The following is a 19,486-nucleotide window of genomic DNA, read 5'->3' as shown; positions in this document are numbered from 1 at the left end:
ATTGATCCTCAGAGTCCTGGAATATCTTCTGCTCTCATTTTTCTTCCAGGGCTGTTGAGCTGCAGTTGAGCCAAGAGCAGAGACAAAACCTGTGCAAAGCCACCCCGCAGGCTGGAGGTGTGCAGTGTTTCCAAAACAGCCCAGGGAAGCCAATGGTTTGTTGCAAATTTGTCAGCATAAAACAACACAGTAGAAATAAAAAGCAAATTAAAAAGTTCAAACTTCATTTTAGCATCTTTCATCAATGCTGAATTTCCATAATTGCTAAAAATAAATTAGGAGTAGAGCAGAATGAGGTTTGAAAAGGAGTAAAAGAACAAAGTATTCCAATAGCAAAAAATAAAAATCCCTCACAAGTTGTCTTCCTGTAACTGAAACCATATGTGAAATTGGGCCAAACATTCATAGCACAGCTCTCAGGGCTGAAGCGATACCTACCAAGTAGTGTTTTTTCATTATTTCCTCTCTGAATTCTTGAGCTCATTCTCTCGACCCTCTGGGTGTGTGTGGGCTCTGATCCCAGCCCTCATTTGCTACTGAGTTCCCATCTCAGGACTGCCTCCTGTAGTTTCCACTGTCAGGGAAAATTCCTTTAAGGGAATAGCTGTGGTCCTTCCCAAGGTGACCTTTTCCTCTCTCACACTGCCCTACAGTTTTACCTCTTTTCAATGCTTTAAGATTATAGGAACCCCATGAACTCACTGTCTGCAGCAGCATCCCAGAGCAAGTTCCTAAAAAAAAAATGGAAACACTTTCCTCCACTGGAGATGTTCATGATTATCTTGTCTTTGCCAGCCCCCCTTCAAATCTAGCAAGTTCTTTGGAGAGCTTGGTCAGTATTTTTGTCTGAAGGCCCAAAAGTTGGTGAGGGGCCATCAGTAGCAAGTACATGGAATGACAGGAAAAGGGGGAATGGATTCCAGCTGACAGATAATAGGTTTAGATGGGATATTAGGAAGAAATTGTTCCCTGTGAGGGTGGGGAGGCTCTGGCACAGGTTGCCCAGAGAGAGCAGCTGTGGCTGCTCCATTCCTGGAAATGTCCAAGACCAGACTGGACAGGGCTGGGAGCAACTCAAGCCATTCTGGGCTTCTATGAGCTCCTCAGCCTTTGAAGAACAGACCAAGACCCAGAATCAAATGTAGTCCATAAGAGAAAATGCGGTCTTTGGTATTTGATATTTGCGAGAGGAATGTCTCCAGAGGGGCAGACTCCATTCCCTCCCTGGGCAGCCTGTTCCCACGTTCTCCCCCAGTGCTGCTGCTCGGATTTCTCCCTGAGTGCTGGAGCTATTTCAAGGCATGCTGTTTGCAGAGCTGCTCAAGGTGCTCAGCAGGCAAAGCTCTGCCCCTGGCTCTGGTGACAGCCCTTCTGTCACTGCCTCGGAGCTGCTGCAGCCACTCACGGCCTCCGCCTGCTGAACCCATCCAGAGATTAGATTTGATTACACAAGAATTCATTAGGATTATCTAATGATATTAGGCACCACTACTCTGCCAAATTCCTGATGAGTAATGGCTTGTAGTATTGCAGCCATGTAGGAAACCCATAAAACTCTGTTCTCTGACCTTCGCTTCAGTTCCTGAGTCATGGGCTTCAGCTTCTGCATATCCTTGTTCCAGAGCCACAGCTCCAGCTCCTCTGGAGGTGTTTTTAATGGAGAGCCAGTGCCAGGGGAGGTTATGTTGATTTCAGACTGGCTAATCTGGGCTTGTTCCCATTCATCAGCGTTACGCTGTGCTGTAGAGAGGGAAAAAAGCAAGGAGCCGGGCACCATTCCTACCTGTCACCCACGGCAGTAGGTGGGTGTGGGTGCGAGTGGGCAGAGGAAAATGTTTCCTTCACCTAAATCCCAGTTAAAGTGATACAGTTGTTCTGCAGGCAAACATTGTACCCACCCCTGCACGGCTCTGAGTGCTGCCAGCCAGGCACAGAGGGCAGAAAAATTAGGGTGTAACAGCGGGAAATAATCTTGGCTAATATTTAAGGACAAATAATTGCATAATACAATAAGTAAATGAAGTATTGCTATTTTTTATTCACTGCTGGTCATTCTGGCTGATGTGATGTCTTGTTAGTGATACTCCCCCAGGGACATTCGCGTTTTCCAGAGTTTCCTGCAGAACAGCCGTGACTCTGCTCAGCCAAGGGCTCGTACCTGAGTGACGGCAGAGGTGACAACACCTGTGCAGGCAGGTGTCCACCTCAGCCGTCACTTCACCGCTATTCTGCGCTCCCCAAGCCGCGCTGACACCTGGTTTACTCAGTGTTTACTCTCCCTGGCTGGTTTCCCCGCAGCCTCTGTGCCCGGGACCCCCGCACACTCCAGGGCTCTGTGCAGAGCTCCTTGGACCAAAACACATCCGCGTCCCCAGCCGGGGCGGGGAGATTAACCCCTATCTCTGACCGCACGGACCGAGGGGGGTCGGTCCATCCCCATCGCTGACCGCACGGACCGAGGGGGGTCGGTCCATCCCCATCGCTGACCGCACGGACCGAGGGGGGTCCATCCCCGCTGCCCCCGCCCGGAGCGCGGCGCGGGGCACGCTGGGAGCTGTAGTCCTGCGGGACGCTGCCCTCGCGGCGGCGCGGCGGCGGCAGGACTCGGTTACCCAGCGTGCCCCATGCGTTATTTAAGGCGCGGCGGCGGGCGCGGAGCGCAGTGACCATGTGGACGCGCAGCTGAGGCGGCGGCGGCCGCAGCCTCTGGGAGCGGGACCGGGAGCGCCGCCGGAATGGGGCTGCCGAGCCGTCCGTAACCCGCCCCGCCGCCTCCGCAGCCAGGTACAGCCGGGAGAGAGCGGGCACGGCTGGGCGGGGAGGGAGGCGGTGAGTGGCCGCCGGAGCAGCCCCGTCCTGCAGCCCGAGGGATGCAGCCGGGTGCTGGGCGGGAATGCCCGGGGATGCTGCCCGTTGCTAGGCGAGGATACCCGGGAATGCAGCCCGCTGGTGTGCAGGGATGCATTCCCGTGCTCGGCGGGGATGCCCGGCTGCCGCAGCCCTCGCAGGACCGGGCAGAGCCCTCTCCGCCGTCCCGGCGGGTCCCGCAGCGCTGCTGGACCGGGCTCCCGTCCCCTGGACCCCCGCGGCTTCGGCAGTGGAGCTGCGCGTCCGCTCCAACTTTTCCTGTGTTTTTGCCCCCGTGCTCGGGGCTCAGCTGTGAGGGATGTTTCGCATTATGTAAATACTCGTGAGCGCCGATGGGGACTTGGCTATGGGCGATCTTCCTCTTAAATGGTCAAAAAGCGGGCGGCTGTGGGTGGATGTTTCGGAGGGTCCCGGTGAGTGGCCTGACAGGCCAAATATTTGGCTGTTTCCTGGACTACAATAACTGGACTTCGGCGGGGGAAGAGGTGGGGGCACATGTGCATTCCCCATGCATGTACGTGGGATGTGCCATAATCCTGTGCGGCTTCACGGCTCCATGCCCGAGTCCTGCGGGTTGTTTGGGGCCGGCTCTGCTCGGGCTCCCTGTGCCTGTTGCTGTGCCGGGCTCCGGGTTTTTTTTTTTCCCGCAGGGAAAATGGTCCGTGCAGGGGGATAAGCTGGGGCTGGCTCAGCCTTTCCCCTCCTTGCCCCAGGTGGGTTGGCTCTGACTCTTGGGAGTTTGTCCAAAAGGACTCCAACAGGTGAAAAGTTTGAGTTGAATTTATTGCCGTGCAGCGGTTCTGTGCCTGCTCAGCCACAGATGGATTGGGCTCTGGTCCCACTGCTCGCAGATTAGGAAGGGAGAATGTGGCTAATACAATCCAGATCTTTTCCTGATGAGGATTTGGTGGCTGCAAGTCGTGTAGGGAGTAGCGTGTGCGGGAGCCATTGGTTTTATTTATTAGTGATGGTCGGTACCTGTGCACGTGCTTTATTTCTTACAATGTGTTTAGGTATTTGCCTTTGAGGCTCTGTTCCTGGGTTCAGAAATTTGCCTGGTATCCCGGGATTTCCAGACCTGTTGAGCCAGAGCACTGCCTGATTTGCAACCCAGGCCAGAGGTCCGTGGTGGAGCTGTTTTCTTTCCCTTTCTTTCCCGGGGCTTAGCTGTGTGAGTGTGGGATGCCATGTGAGGCCAAAATCCTTTCCTTTCCTCCGTAATTCCTCCGCGGCCAAGTTAATGGGCTACCAGACACTGGAATTCTTGGTTTCTTTTCCGTGCCTTGATTTACACCAAAGAGCAGCTATTTTCCTCAAAGAGCAGCTATTCCATGGTCTAAGTGCCTGGTGGTTTTGCTGGTGTAAGTGCCTGAAGCAATAACAGCGTTGCAGGGTGTTGTGGCTGGAGCAGAGTTTTTGCTGCCCAGCATTGCCTGTTTAGTGAGTGGAGAAAGCTGGTGGCATTGCTAAGGTCAAAAATTCAGGGTTAACAAGACACCTGGTAAAACGTAGAAATTGATTGCTGTGGGATGCAGCAGCTTGAGGTATTGAAGCTGTAGTGCTGAGGGTGCCTAAACCAAAACAAGGAATCGCTGTGAAAATAAAACCACAGTTCCAGTGTGTTTCAAAACAAGCTGATGCTGAGCTGATTATTTCTAATGTTTTCTTTAAGATGTCTCTTGTTTGTCAATAGTAGGGGTTTTTCTTGTTAAAATAACTTATTTCCCCAAGATTAGAGTGTTTGCTTAGGGGAGTGTTTTTTTCCCCCATCTGCTTGTTTTGCAGCGTTGATTAAGCCTTCAAAATCGTTTCCTCATACAGGGTTTCATAAATTAGGAAGTAAACAAACAAGAGTAACTTTGGTTTGCCTTTGCAATCATGGGTGGAGCTTAGCTCGGGGAAATGGTTTTTATGAGATGTGCTAATCCTGAACATCATCGTTGAGAGTGGAGGAGGTCTCAGTGAAGAGCACAGGAGGTTGGTAGAGCTGCACGTTTGGATGAATGGAGCTGTCCTGGGACTGATGAACAGGGTGGAGGGGATGTAAGGGACAGTTCTCATCTCTGGTTATAAATGAGAAGTGTAATTTTGGGAGGAATTCTTCCCTGAATGGGCTGTCAGGCTTTGGAACTTCCCAGGGAGGTTATGGAATCCCCATCTCTGAAGGTGTCCAAGGAACACTTGGATGTGACACTCGGCGCATTGGGCTGGGGACAAGGTGAGAATTGGGCACAGCTGGGACTCCATGATCCTGGAAGTCTTTTCAATCCTCAGTGGTTCTGTAACATGATCTTACCTACAGCACCATCAATCCTCTCACGTTCCCTCAGCAAACCTGTTCTGGTGTGGCATGGTCTAGCAAGTGCACAAATGGAGTTAAAGTGATGAAATAACTTCAGGTCCTGGCAGCTCACAAGTGAGGCCATTGCAGTGTAGAGTGAGAGCTGCAAACCACCATGTCCTGCTGTTGTGTGGTGTGAGGTCTTGGTCTGATTTTGTAGTAACTCCTCTGGTAAAGACAGCACTCACTGAATGTTCCTGCCAGCAAGGCAAGCATGAGAACAGGGCACCTGCAGGGGTGGCAGGTTTGGGGTGAATTTTGGGGATCTAGCTCCTCCAGTATTGTGTGTGTGCCAGAGAAAAGGGAATGGTCCCAGGGACTGGTCAAACTGGGATGATCTACAAGTCTGTTCTGGAAGCAGAAGTTCCTTTTAGCTGCTTCTCATCAGATGAGCTGGTCTGTCCTGGTAAATTGGTGAAATGGACAGCACTGAGGTGGAACTACTTGTACAGTGCTGTCAAGCAGGATTAAATCAGATCCTAGAAATCCCGAGCCCTTGTCTGGTACCTGCCAGGGAATTGGAACCATCAGAGGAGCAGGTGTTGCTTGTCCTGATGAGCTCTTGGGGCAGGTGTAGCTGCTCTTGGCCACCTGGGCTTGTTTGTGCCTGGGTGGGCAAGACACCAGTGCCACCTTAGCTGTCCCAGCACTGGTGTGCCATCGGGACCAGGGCAGTGCCTGTCCCTGGACTGGGCACTGCTGGGGCACCTCCAGTCTTGGGGACAGTTCTGGGACCCTCAATGCAAGAAAAACACTGAGGGGCTGGAGCGTGTCCAGAGATGGGAATGGAGCTAGGGAGGGGTCCAGGAACAGCTGGGAAAGGGGCTCAGCCTGGAGAAAAGGAGGCTCGGGGGGACCTTGTGGCTCTGCACAACTCCCTGGAAGGAGGGGACAGCCGGGGGGGATTTGGGATCTGATCCCAGGGAACAGGGACAGGAGCAGAGGGATCGGCCTCAGGCTGGGCCAGGGGAGGGTCAGGTTAAATATTGGGAAAATAACTTTGCTTGAAAGAGTAGTCAAGCACTGAAATGGGCTGCCCAGGGAAGCAGTAGGGTTCCCTGTCCTGGGGGTGTTCAAACATTGAGCAGATGTGGCTGGCTTTTCCTGATGTGGGTGAGTGGATACAGTGCTACCAGTTCAACCTGATACCTGGGAGGTCTTTTCCAGCTTTCACGATTCTGTGATCTGGGTTTGTTGACCGTGGTGATTGCTCAGTGCATGCAAGCTCCTTTGGAATATCTGATGTGTCAACTGCCAGAGTGTAATGGGAGTCTTAGAGACATTATTACCCCATAAATACAAGATGGTTGTAGTTGTAGGATTGTCTTAAAGCAAGGAGGAATCTGAGGCTCCCGTGGGAGGTGGGATGAGGGTAGTGGCTCTGTAGTAGCTGGTAGAGGAGCTGCTGGCTCGCCGTGGGTGAGTGTGAGGGAAGGCGGCCTCACCAAAGCAGCTTATGGAGACCAAAGGGTTTCGAGGCAGAAAATTATGTGCTGCTGGAAGGTTATGTAAATATAACATCTCTGTCACAATGAGACCGTGGTGTAAATCCTGATTCCTAAAAATCTCCATTACTATATGTCCTAAATTGGTTTCTTCTGCTAAGATAGCAAAAGAAACTGAAGGTGCTTTGGGTGGCCTGGAACCTTCTTTTATGCTCTTTGTGTGTGATAATGCACAGGGAGAGTCAGAAGCTGCCCGGTTTCATCCAGTGGCCTGTGCTGGGTGGGGCCAGGTGCTGCTTTACAGACTGGAAGAGCAGCAGAGAGTGTCCCTGTGCTGCAGGGCCGGATGCTGGCTGTGTCCGTGGCTGTTCCAAGTGATTCCCGTGCTCTTCTGCTGAGCCTCTCCTGGAGGAGGAGGCGGGATGCCAAAACTGCACGAGCTTTGATCTGGCTCGATATTCCTGTCTAATTTCTGCTCCCCATGGACACTACAAAAGCAATTATTGCCTCGTACTGTCTTGGCAAGGGCGGGCAGTGGCTGGGGATGGAAGCAGATCCTTCTTTCCAGGGTGCTGCAACTACTTGTTAGATTGGCAGAGGCATCCAGAAGATCCTTGTGTGGCTCTTGCTTGTGCTGTACCTGTTGAGAAAGTGCATTTCCAGGTCTTCAGGACAGCAGTGGTTTATGGGATCAAATTTGCTCAGGGAAACTGTGGCTGCCTCATCCCTGGAAGTGTCCAAGGCCAGGTTGGACAGGGCTTGGAGCAGCCTGGGGCGGTAGAAAGGTCCCTGCCCATAGCAGGGGGTGCAAGGAGATGATCTTTGAGGTGCCTTCCAACCCAAACCATTCTGGGATTGTCTTCTGTGAAAAAAGATGGAGAAGAAGTGGAAACTACAGGAACTGTAATTCCAGTGAGGAAAGTTGCAATGCTCAGCTGTGGATTCTGAACTCAAAGGAGATTCATTTTCATGCTTGTGGTTTTGGTTAAGCTTGTCAAAACTTGGATCAGAACTTCCTAGCAGTGTTCTATGGAGAATAAAATGTCAGTTGATATCTGAGCAAGTTAACTCTCTGGAGCAAAAAGCAGGTTGGAAATGTGCATGGAAGTATGTGTTATTTGGGGATTTGTGGCTTGTGGCAATGGAATTGCATCCTCACATGCCAGAATGCCAACATGAAGAGTACTGCAGGAAGCTGAGTGTTCATATCTCACTGATAATTTTCCCTGCAAGTGCCCAAGGCCAGGCTGGACAGGGTTTGGAGCAGCCTGGTCTAGTGGAAGGGAGAGGAATGAGATGATTTATCAGGTCCCTTTCAAGCCAAACCAGTCTGTGGCTCTCTGATCATTTGGCTGCAGAGTATCGAAGGAGGGGGAGTAGCTCTGAGAAATGGATATGCCAGATGTTTCTGGGTTAGGATGTTAGGTAATGCCTCTGCTTTTGGAGTAATGTGATGCTGAACTCTAAGGGAAGAGGCTTGGCTGGATGAACTCAGTGTCACGATGGACACGGGAGTTCATCCTTTCCTCACCCACTGCATGATGTCTGTGGTCAGAAGATGATGATCTCTGAGCATGCACATGGAAGAGATTTCTGATCATAGTAGGCCAAAAAAACTGGCAGCTGCCCAAAGGCTGTGCTTTGTTTTTTATTTTATGGAATTGTTTAGTAGCAGTTTTGCATGAAACTTTTATGAACGTTTCTTTTGTGCCTCGGCCCATCCTGTCCACTTCTTCAGAAATTCATCAGTCTGCCAAGAAGTAGTGAAGAAGAAAGCTTTGTTTGCAGTCCAGCTCTGTCCCATCTGTATCCCGCTCCAAGGATAAACACATGGCCACAGATGCAGACACCGACCTCAGCTGGCTGATGGTGCTTGATCTGAAGGGTTAATTGAAAACCTCTGATTCAAGTAATTGCAATCCTTGGCTGCCCCTCTGTTAAGAGTTCAGTAGCTTCAGATGCTAATGCTCATGGGTGGTTCAGTATTTTGAACCTTTGCCTTCTAGAAAATTACAGTTGGGAGGCCAACAGGTACAAGCCAGCCTGGGAACTGGAGCCTTCATCTGTAAAGCAGCCCAGCCCATCAGGGCTTTTGAGCTCAAAGTAGGTCCCCTGGCCACCAGTGGCCTTCCACACGTGCTCATCATGTGCTGGCAGTGGCTCCTCCTCTTGGGCTGGTTGTCCCTGGCGCTGAGGTTTTATCCAGAGAGCCGGAGCCAGCGCAGGTGTCCGGGAGGGACGAGAGGTGCTCTGGAGGCTCCTTCCTGGAGACACCAGCAGCCCTGGTAGCCTGCAGGAGCTGGCCAGAGGGACAGAAGCCTTGGCTTCTCTGCCAGAGGGGACCCAAACGTGCTGGGGGGACACCCTGCCAAGCCCAGCCCTGGAGACCGACAGCGGACCCGCCATGGAGGAGAGGGAGCCCCCGCCGAGGTGCGGTACCGGAGAGGGGACAGAGGAGTGAGCGCTGCAGGGGGAGGGATGGATGGATGGATGGGAGCTGCATTGCTGATTCAGGGAGTGTGGGGGGTTGATGTGGGCAGTGGGGTGCAGGAAGCAGCCCCCCAGCAGATCCCTCACCATGCCAAGTGGCATTGGGACTGCTCCGTGCCCTCTTCTTCCCTGGCCAAACTCCAGCTGGTGTAATAAACCCAGCTTGCTCTCTTTCCCCATGACTTTGGTTGTCCTGGGCCTTTTGGCGTGTTCCAGCTCTCTCCTGATAGAAATATGCTGGAAAACATTGTGTGCTCATAGGGGCCTCTTCCAGAGGCTGACATCCAGGCTGCCTCCTCCCAGCAGGGCTGGAGCCAGCAAGGATGGACTTCAGGAAGTATCAGCTTCACTAAGTGCTCCTTACTTTTAATGGGATTAAGGAGGTGCTGTCAGGTCGTGCTTGGTTTGGAACAAAAAAAAGATTTTTTTTTTTTTTTTTCCCCCGACAGTGTGTCTCTAATAGATTTTCTTTTTCCAGCTGTCTGCAGATGCCTGTCAATAGGACCTGTCAGTCGTGTTTCTTACCTCAGTCAGTGGCTGCTGTGTAAGGGATTGCTGTCAGTGTAATCTCCATGCTTTTGACCTGAATTTTCTGTAGCTAGCTTGTCTGGTTGCACTGGGCAAATAAAAAAAAAAAAAAAGGGCAGGTGCCCTATCTAAGGAGAAAAGGACATTGTGCTCGTTTGCTTTCCTGTACCTGAGGTTTCATTGAGGTTAAAGTTACTGAAATGAGTTACTTTATCTGTTTTCCTAAACTGCTGTTGCACCTCTGAAGTAGTAACTTCTGAATAACTTTGTCACTGATATGATAAAAAAATTCATTTATCTGTGGAGTGGCAAATAGTATGAATAGAACGTAATTAACTGGGCCCTCATCTTTCTGTGTGAATTTACACTCCTCTTCCTACTTATTTTTAGAGGAAGGGGAAGTGTGTGCTTGATTAGATGTGCAGTGAGGCTGATCTCCCTCCTGGGAGCAGAGGGGAGTGTGGGCTGGTGGATTGGGATTTGGGAAACCTGGATTCAGATCTGGGCTCTGAGTCTGACCTGCTGCATGTCCTTGAGAAAGTCACAGCCTTGTGCTTCTCCCTCCTTCCTCTCTTCCCCAGCCTCCATCTTGCCTGCTCAGCCTGGAAATTGGAGAAAAAATCTGCTGCGTTTTAAGTGTTGGAAGGAAAAATACTTTATCTGAGAAAGCGCATTTCTCCTCCTTAATCTAACGGTTCATCAGCCCATGTGTGGCAGATAGCAGCCTCCTGGACATGAAAGGTTGCAGCTGAAGGGAAAACAAGATCCTGTGGTAGATAAATGTACTGCACTGATAGGTTTTTTAATTTAACGTGTAATCTGTGAAATGGAGCTCCATTTCCAGCCTTCCCAGCACCCAGCGCTGTCCCTGAGCTGGGTCCCACTGCAGGTGTGTGAGGATCCTGGTGTTCAGGACGTGGCCTGCTCCACATCCCAAAATCCCTTTATTTGCCTTTCCCTGGAGAGTGCAAAGAGCTCCTTTTAGATTTGCTAAGTCAGAAGCTTTGCAGATGACAGAACACTGTCCTCAGCCCTAGCACGGTGATTATTCACTGGGTGAGCTTTTAATAAAGCACTTCCTCCCTTCTTTGCCTGTTTTAATGGGATTCTTAGGATTTTTTTTTTTTCTGAAATAAGAATGAGAAACATCAGATTTGGGTCTAGATTTTCAAGTTAGCGGCACCTGTGAAAATACAGAATGATCTGTGGGTGTTATCCCAAAAAACCCACATGAAATCTTGATTAGTCTTTAGGGCCAAATGTTCAGCCAAGTCATCTTGTAAAATTTGGATTTACCAGATAATCTAAGCACTGGATTTTCAGTATAATACAGGTTTTGGTTGAATTTAAAAAAATGTGAACTTGCATGGCCTAATTTACCAGTATTAATGACCCAATTGCATTTAACTCAAGCACAGACTTACCTGGTCTTGGGGGTTCTCAGATCTGTTAATTTCTGGATAATTCTGATTATGCCATTAAGCAGTTCTTTGTGTTGGCTTCTTTGTTGTCTCCCTACCCTTAAGCTCTGGTCTTGTTTCTATCAAAAACTGAAACAGAATTAAACTTTCACTCTGGAATTTCCTGTCGGCAGTAATGAAGTTGAAACTCTGAAGTACAGTTTGAGATTCTATTCTTAAACAACCGAGATAGTGAAAAAGACTTTGATAAAGTGCTGCTCCAGTTTTGGTACCAGTACACATAAAATTGCCAGTTTATTGAATTGAGCACTAAACTACAGTGAAAATCAGTAGAGACCTGAGTACATCCTGGGACTGCAGGCCAGCCACAGCAAGCAGCTTTCTTTTTTTCTTTTTCTTTTTTTAATTTTTTTTTTCTCCAAACAAACATCATTGGAAACATCTTGGAAAGACACAGTAATTTGTATCCCAGTTGCTGGGAGTCAAGCAGTCGGCAATAAGACACATTTGGGCTGGTTTATTTTACAAACAGGATTTGCAGTCGCAGGGTAAAGAATTAAAATCCCACACAAAGCAGACGTGTGAGACACGAAATCAGGGAAGCAGCTTGGGATTGCTTGAAAAAGCCTTTTCACAAGTGCTGGAGATGAGCAATGACAGTGCAGGGATGTTGTCACAAACAGTCCCTGTGAGCAGGGACTTCAAACGGGACCTTGACTCAGCTCTTCAAGGAAAGCAAACTTGAAACCTTTTTTTTCTAACTTAGCATCAGGAGTGAGATGAGTGATGGAAGAAATCGGTGTGAAATGTTTACAGAGCAGTTGCATTTCCCACTCTGAGAGTTTCAAAAGGCAGCTGTCTCATTGAGGTATTCAATATTGAACAGTCAGTCTGATTCTGTAGTGTCTTCCCTGTTAATCCTGATTTAACTGCTGCTATGAAATGCGTTTTCATGAGAAAAAGGATGGAATTTCAGGGACTATATTAAGTTTATCCTGGCTTATTCAAGGCCATTAGGCTGAGCATGTGCCCTGAAATACTGCAGAGTCCTGAGAGCTGGTGGGAACTGTTCTGTGTCTGCTGAGCTTCTCCTTGGCTTTGGGGACAAAAACCCTCAGAACTGGTTCTGTTTAGTGCTTTTTGCTGTAGGAAAAGCAGCTTGTTGTGAAGATTCACACAAGAAAATTTGTAGTAGGAAATAATGAGAACTGAACCCTAGAGCTGTGTCCCTTTCTGTTCAGTCACAAGAACAAACTCCTGATGGTGTGGTGCAGATTTGTGTTCACCAGAGCAGGAGGAGAAAGTCCTGAAACCCCTGGGCTGAATAGCAGATTTTCCTGTCTTTAATTCTCTGCCTGGATTTAGCTAATGCATGTTCAGATCCAGCCCTATAGAGCAGAGCTGGAAGAAAAACTTGTAGGTTGGTTTCTTGAAATTCACATGAAATTCAGCAGATTTCTGTTTGTTTATTTGTTTTATTTGGTTTCTTAAACAGAAACTTGATTTTGTTTTCCTGTGCAGATAAACTGTATATAAAATGTACCCTAACGTTGATGTAGACATGAGGAAACAGTCACCAACATAATTATAAAAATGCAGGCTTTCAGGTCTTAAAAAAGTACAGTAGAATGTGTTCCTATGTCAGGAGTTTTTCGATGTCCATGGGCAGATATAGTTAACAATATAGTTTTCAATGTACAGTCCACTTGTAGTTCACATTTCTTTTGTAGCCTGGCAGGTCCTTCTGGCTGTTAAAATTGCAACCTTCAGCTTAGTGGGAAGAGAGCATTATTTTTAAAGTTTGGGTTGCTGCTGTTGACCTTGCTGCCACCTGAGTTAAGCTGCTTGGAGAAACCTGACTTCATTTTTGCTGGATAATGCCATGCTTATCAGTGCTTCATCTTTGATTTTTTTTTTTTAAGTGTGTTTGCCCAGAGGGAATCTTGTTTTCCTGCAGTGTTTAAGGGGAAGAGGAGAACAATGCTCCCTGGGTAACGCTGCTGTGTTTCAGCTGGAACAGGATGAATTTCCTGCAGGACCCCCCTCTTGCAAGGCTGTGAGAGTTCCATTAAAAGTGGGATTATGAACAGAATAGCTGCAAATGTTGTCTTAGGGCCATCCCCTCCTCTAGTATAAATCAGTTGCTCTTGGCACTGGCATATCTAAAATAAATAAATAGTGGGGTGATGGTTGTATTTTTCTATGGAGCACAGCTGCCTTTGGAGCAGTGTGATTGTGCTGTACCCATGAGAGCCAGGTACTGGGAGGTGTGAAAATCCTCCTGCCCTGCACTTCCAGGGAGTTCTGATGGTCATCCCTGTCTGTGGTCAGTGCCTTGGGGAGGGAAGGGTCCCCTCCACAGCCAGGGGAACACGCGGGGATGCTCTGACGTGTCCAGGAGCAAACCTGTTTTCCTCAGTCCCTCTGGCCTCCCTATGCTGTGAACTTGGGATCAATGTGCCAAGGCTGACAGATTTTTACTGCCTCCGCTTCTGGCTTGTCCTGCTGAAGAAAATAATCAAAGATGACCCCCACAGAGGTCTCATTTTGGGAGGATTAATGTCGTCAGCTGTTGTTGACAGCATCTTTTAGAAAAAGGTTTTCAAACTGGGTACCTGAGAACTTGCTCTTGAAAACTTTCCAGTTTTACTTTTTGCTTCACATTTCCCAGTTGTCAGAGGTAGCAAATACTCCATTTGAGGTGGCTGATTGAGTGCTTGATGCCAATAACTGGAGTGCTTTTGTTAGTCCCTTGTGAGGAGACTGTAAAAAGCTGTGAAGCTGCATCAGTGCAGCAGTGATTCTCTTCCCTCCCATGTGGGGTCCCTGAGTCCCTTCTCCATCTGCCAGTCCAGCGTGTTCCTGAGCACTGGCCAAGCTGAGCAGCAGCTTTTGTAGGGAGGAATGTGTGGCACTGGTTTTGGTTATTTGGCTATTAAAGAATAGGTGTAGCCAGCATTCATTCTGACTGTGGGGAAGCCTGAGGATAAATCACTGTTTTATAAGGGGCTCACCCTGGTGAGAGTTGGCTCTCTGCTTCCCGAGGTGGTGGAGCATCTCCTGGTGTGTTGGAAATAACATCACACTGATGGGTGTTAGAACAGTACTCAGAAGTACAGGAGAAAGGGGAGTGAGGACTTAGGCAGTGATTAATCCTTGCCTAAGTTTTGGGAAATGAGGTTATTGTAGCCAGATCACCCTTTTGTAAAGCCTAACTCCAGCAGAGCTGAGCTCTGAGGAGCAGAGCTCTCCTGGTTGGGAGCAGGAGAGGCTGGTATTCCAGGCTGCACTCCAAACCCAGCTCTGCAGTGATGGCTTTGCAAGCTCACCCAGAAATTCAAAGGGTGATCTGCTGAAGCACCCAGCAGTTCATTTCAGTGAACTGAACATCCACCTTTCTGTTATCTAGAGCTCTGTGATGGTTATGGGCTGTGATTCTGCTTTGGGCTGTAATAATTCAGGGCTGAGCCTCGTTTTGAGGGATGAGAAGTTTTTTGGTCTGAAGTTGATAGCTTAACATCCAAGTCAGGAAATGGGGAAAGTTGTATTTCCAGTGCTCCTAATTCAGTCACTGCATATTTCTCTATGTTTCGTGCCATATATCTTAAAATAGGTAGCAGTGTTTTTCTGTCCACTTATCAAGAAAGAGTGGGAACAGACTGTGTAACATGCAGTGGCTTAAGGACTTGGCATATAACAAGCAACCTGGAGCCAAAGGGTTTGGTTTTTTATGCACCTAGATTTTATTCCAGAGGAGCTGAGACCCCTTTACCTGCATATCAGCCTGGCCTGTTATCTCTTGGTTTTCCTGGATTTGTTTTTCAGTGTAGCAGTGGCACAGATTTAGGGGTGAATGTCTGTGGTGTGCGTTGATTTAATAATAATCAAAGTTGTTATTGTTACTCCCTGCAGCACAGATCCTTTGGGAGTGAGGAGGGAGAGCTGCTTGGAGCTTTTCAGAAGAAAAGTGTAACTTTAGGTTTTTATTGCCCTTTCATAGCTGCAAACATCACCTTTTAGATCTCCATGAATTTGTCCTTGTCGAGCTCCAATCTTGCCTAACAACCTGATCCTTATGCTTTTGGTAAACAAGATAATGTCCAGGGAAAGGGGAATATTTATCCCTGTGCAGTCAGGGCTGTGCTCTGGAAGATGCAGAATTTCCTGCTGTGCTGTTCTTCTGCTCTTAGACCATTGGGAACCTCTTTGGGTGTGATGGAGAGAGAGGCTGGAAGTGTACTGAGTTGTTTTCCCTCACCTGTGGCCCTGGGCAGTGTTGGCTGGCAGGGCTCACAGCCTGCCAGGAGGAGCATCTTGGAAGAGCCTGGGTGCTCCTGCTGTTTGAAACCTCAGATACAGGAGCTGGTTGAGCCTTTTGAGCTCTGTGACCAAAAAAGCAGGGCTTGGGAGGAAACCAGTAAATGGGCTTGGAAAAGGGTCTTTGAAAATCAGTTCTGTTGGTTTTTTTTTATCCAGGCTTGTGTTGTCTCTTTGTTGTTGTGACATATTGAAACTCACTTTTTTTTTTTCAATATTTATTGGAATGTCAGGTGTGTCCTGTATTGTTTGGACTCCGGGCTTTTGCAATAGTAAAGATTTTAATGCAGTGAAAGTTGGCAGTGTTCAGTGTCTGTCTCCTCAGTGTTGCATTTAAGCCATCTAGTTTAAACCCAGGACTGAAGTGTTACTGATTTCACAGGCATTTGGTTTCCTGATAAATAAAATATTTGACTTTAAAAAATCTTAATCTTTATGTTTTTACATGCAAAATCTGTTGTCAGGCATGCTGAGTGGGTTTTCACCTCATTCTGCTTTAGGGCCTTTAGGTGTAAGCAGGAGGCTGCTGGTGTTATGTCTAATTTTGATGTGACCAAAAAATGTTGCCATGAATCAGGTCAATATTCTGAATTTCTCCAAAGCACCACACCAGCACAAAGGAGGGCCTTTAAAGGATGCTTAAACCTGTCTTTAATTCCAGCAAAGAAATGTGATTTAGATACAAATATGCCTTAAACTAGTGCAGTCCCCTCTCCCCCTTTCCCTGTGGCAGTGGTTTGGAATGGGTTGGTACAGCTGCACTGAAATCCAGCATCCTCTGGGATGAATGCCTGCCTGTGAAACAGTCCCACGTGGAATGGGATGCCAGTAGCTGCTTGTTTTTCCCTGGTTTATTTTTCCAAGCAAGCACTCTGGCATGCTGGGTTTTCTTTGATACCTGAAATTCCACTGCGAGAACTTGAGCTGTTTTTCAAACAAACCAACAATCAAAGGCACAGGGCCCTGTTGCTGTAACCTCTGGTAACTGTACCAAGGAATTCTGCCTGATTAATGTTGTGCTTTATTCTGTCTTCTTTCTTGCAGGGGCAATAAGCCAGAGATGACTGACAAGATGTCGAGCTTCCTTCATATTGGAGATATTTGTTCTCTCTATGCAGAGGGCTCAACAAATGGATTTATTAGCACTTTGGGGTAAGAACAACTGTTCTCTTGTATTAAAAACACCACAAGAAGGACTAGCAGAGCTCAGTTAACTCTCCTGAGCCTGATGCCAGGGCATATTGGCTAAAGTAAGGGAGCTTTATGGATACATTTGGCCCTAAATTTAAAAATGACCTAAAGTGAATATTTTGGGAGGCTGGAGAGTGTATCAATGGCTGTGGTGCAGTTTTATATCCTTGGTGGGGAGGGAGAACCTTTTCAGGTGAAGGGGTAGAGGGGGAATGAATGCAATCCAATGATTTTCATGTTGTCTGTCCCGTGTCCGTCCGTGTGTCCCGTCCTGTCCCTCCCTGCCCCTTCCCCCAGTCAGGGATGAACAGACCCCAGTGCACTCTGCTGACTGCACTAAGGATGTAACATAGGCAATGCAAGGAGTTTAAAAGAGATAAACATCTTAAAAGAAAAATAAGAAATCCCTGAGCCAAGTGGTTTAAATACCAGTAACTCACCACTACACCTAGTTTGGCCTTAAAATTGAGGTTTAATTGGAGGTTTCTTCTACAGACAAAATTGTTTTCCTCCTATCAAAGGAGCACACGTTTTTGACCCTTGTGCTTTGCCAGAGCTCTGAGCTGCAGTGGGAGCTGTGCTGTGCCAACTCCTGCCCCCACAGAGCCCCTCTGTGCTGCCTTCCACAAAGACACATGGAGCAGGTGCTCTGGAGCAGGGAGAAATGAATGCTACCTCCATTAACCAAAAAAGTAGCTTTTCACGTGGGAAAAGGATGAGCTGGCAGAGCAAAGCCATGGAATTGCAAAGCAGCTCTGAAGAGGGCCAGGGAATGTTTGATCCTGCTGAGGAGGAACCTCTGTAAGCATCAGGAGCCGGGTGCTGCTTGGGGAGGAGCCCTTGCAGGGTGAGAAGCTCCAGGAGCACCTCTGGCCCCTGTTCCTGAGGGCAGGAGCAGCGTGTGGTACACGGGGATGTGCCCAGCCAGGGGCACACACACAACCTGCTCTTTCTCATTTCCAGTAGCCCTAAGGGCCTCAGGGTGGGTACAGTCACAGCACATTTTTTGATGCCTACAGTCCAGATGCATCTGATAAACGGAGCTCCCAAGCAGGGTACAGAGACAGCATCCTGGTAAGTGCCTCAGCAGGAAACGATGGGCTGGAATCTCACCTGAGTGACTCCAAACTAACTTGTAGGTTTAGTCCTCTAGCTATTAGGATTCTGGAAAATAAAGGGGGCAGAGAAGGAAGCAGACACTGAAGATGCACCATGATCTATTATAGGAAAGAGAAGAAAATATGGGATGCTGCCAGAAAGGAAAGAAGGTATGATAAAAGCAAGGGATGTAGTAAGTAGGGTTGGTTGAATAGTATTTGGCAAATGTATTTGACAAATTTCCCAGGTCCTGGTCAAATATGACACGTGCACTCTGCAGTCCTGGATCAGCTGTGTAACGGGCCAAATACTATCTACTGAACACTGGCAACATGAATTATCCTCTACATCTGCCTGGTGTTCTTCTTCCCAGTCCTGAAGCGAGTTTGGCAGTAAATAATTCCAGACCAAGTAGAAAGTTGTTCTGCCATGTGGAATCCCATGCAGTGCATGATGATCAGTATGCAGTGGCTGTGGCTTCTGATGGCATTGCTGAGCAGATATTTTTTTTCACCATGGGTAGTCCTTTTGGACATGACAGGCCCCAAGCACGTGTATTTCCTAGGCTTGATGAGATGTTCTCGTGGCAGGCCTAAAGACCCCTCAGTGTTCAAGCCTCCTCTTTGATTTGGTTAGTGCTGTTTTAAGGTAACTGCATTTTATAATGGCCACGTATCTCTGAGCCTGATTGAAGCCAGAAATCCTAATTGCTATGTGAAACATGAAATGCATTATCATCTTAAGCCTTCGTAATCGAATTAGTTTTGTCCCATATTTAATTTAGTCTTTGTCCTGGAGAAAATTAAAGCAGCAAAGGAAAGATTTGGTGTAGTTGTCCTCCAGCCCATGTGGAGTTTTGACAGTCTGATGTCATAACAATGTGTAATGATTTGTTATGTGGTTACTGATGGTTGAGGAGCAGATACCACTCTACATTCTAATGCTGTCCTAAATCTCTGAAGTGTTCCTATTTAATATTCCTATGACATGTTGCTTAATCAGAACTTTACTCTTGCTGTTTCCCAAAATCAGTGCTGTCATCTTGATGATTACTGGTGTACAATATATCCTCTTCTGTGTTTCTCACCCTGTCAAATTTTCCTCTTACTGGTTGGGGAAGTTCCTCTTTACTTTCAACTTAATCTCAGATGAGAGGGATGTATTGCACTGAGGCTGTCTGTATGGGATGATCAGAGTAACTGATTTCCTTGATACTTTTGGGCCTTTGTTCACTAGAAGCAGGTGCTTCAGCTCAAATGTTAATACCATTCACGTTGGAGCACCTATATATATGTGTGTGTGTAGTACTGGGTAGGGAGAAAATCCATGGGGAAAAAGCAATTCACTCTGAATGTTTGCACATGCAAATTTTAGATGCATAAAACTATTGAGCCCTCTTCGTCTCTCTGATCTCTTAATTTTCATGCACTTCCTTATTTTCCCTATTTGTTGTCTGAAGATGCTCCCTGCATGTGACCAGCCTCTGCAAGGAACAACTCTCATATTCTAGGTCTCAGTCTTTCTCAAGTTGATTCTGCATGAGAATGGACCTCTCAAGCCTTTGACCTTGGAGTTTTACTTTCTACGTTTGTGTAGAAAGCCTCTTTGACAGATTGGTTGTAAGGGGCCAAATTGAGTCATTTAGAATCAAATCAAACCCCAAAGTGTTTGGTTACAGAGGCAGTTTTCCATTTTGGAAGTGGTGTTTGGGAAAAGCCCAATTCGACCTTGATCCAAAGCTGCTCAGGTGGAGCAGTGGGGGCAGCTGCTTCTTAAGTGTTCCCTTT

General features: G+C 47.8%; 1 protein-coding gene across 1 annotated transcript in view; it reads left to right on the top strand.

Moving 5' to 3' along the window:
• Positions 1–2,743: 2,743 nt before the first annotated feature.
• Positions 2,744–19,486, top strand: part of ITPR1 (inositol 1,4,5-trisphosphate receptor type 1) — a 157,414-nt gene continuing 140,671 nt past the window's right edge. Inside the window, exons 1-2 of the mRNA XM_062500846.1 lie at positions 2,744–2,784; positions 16,455–16,562. Of these exons, the coding sequence (XP_062356830.1) occupies positions 16,471–16,562 (92 nt within the window). The 5' untranslated portion in view covers positions 2,744–2,784; positions 16,455–16,470. The remainder of the gene's footprint in view (positions 2,785–16,454; positions 16,563–19,486) is intronic.

The sequence above is a fragment of the Cinclus cinclus genome, chromosome 12, assembly GCF_963662255.1.
Source record: "Cinclus cinclus chromosome 12, bCinCin1.1, whole genome shotgun sequence".
NCBI classification, from domain to species: domain Eukaryota; kingdom Metazoa; phylum Chordata; class Aves; order Passeriformes; family Cinclidae; genus Cinclus; species Cinclus cinclus.
This window is presented reverse-complemented; position numbering and strand designations above follow the sequence as displayed.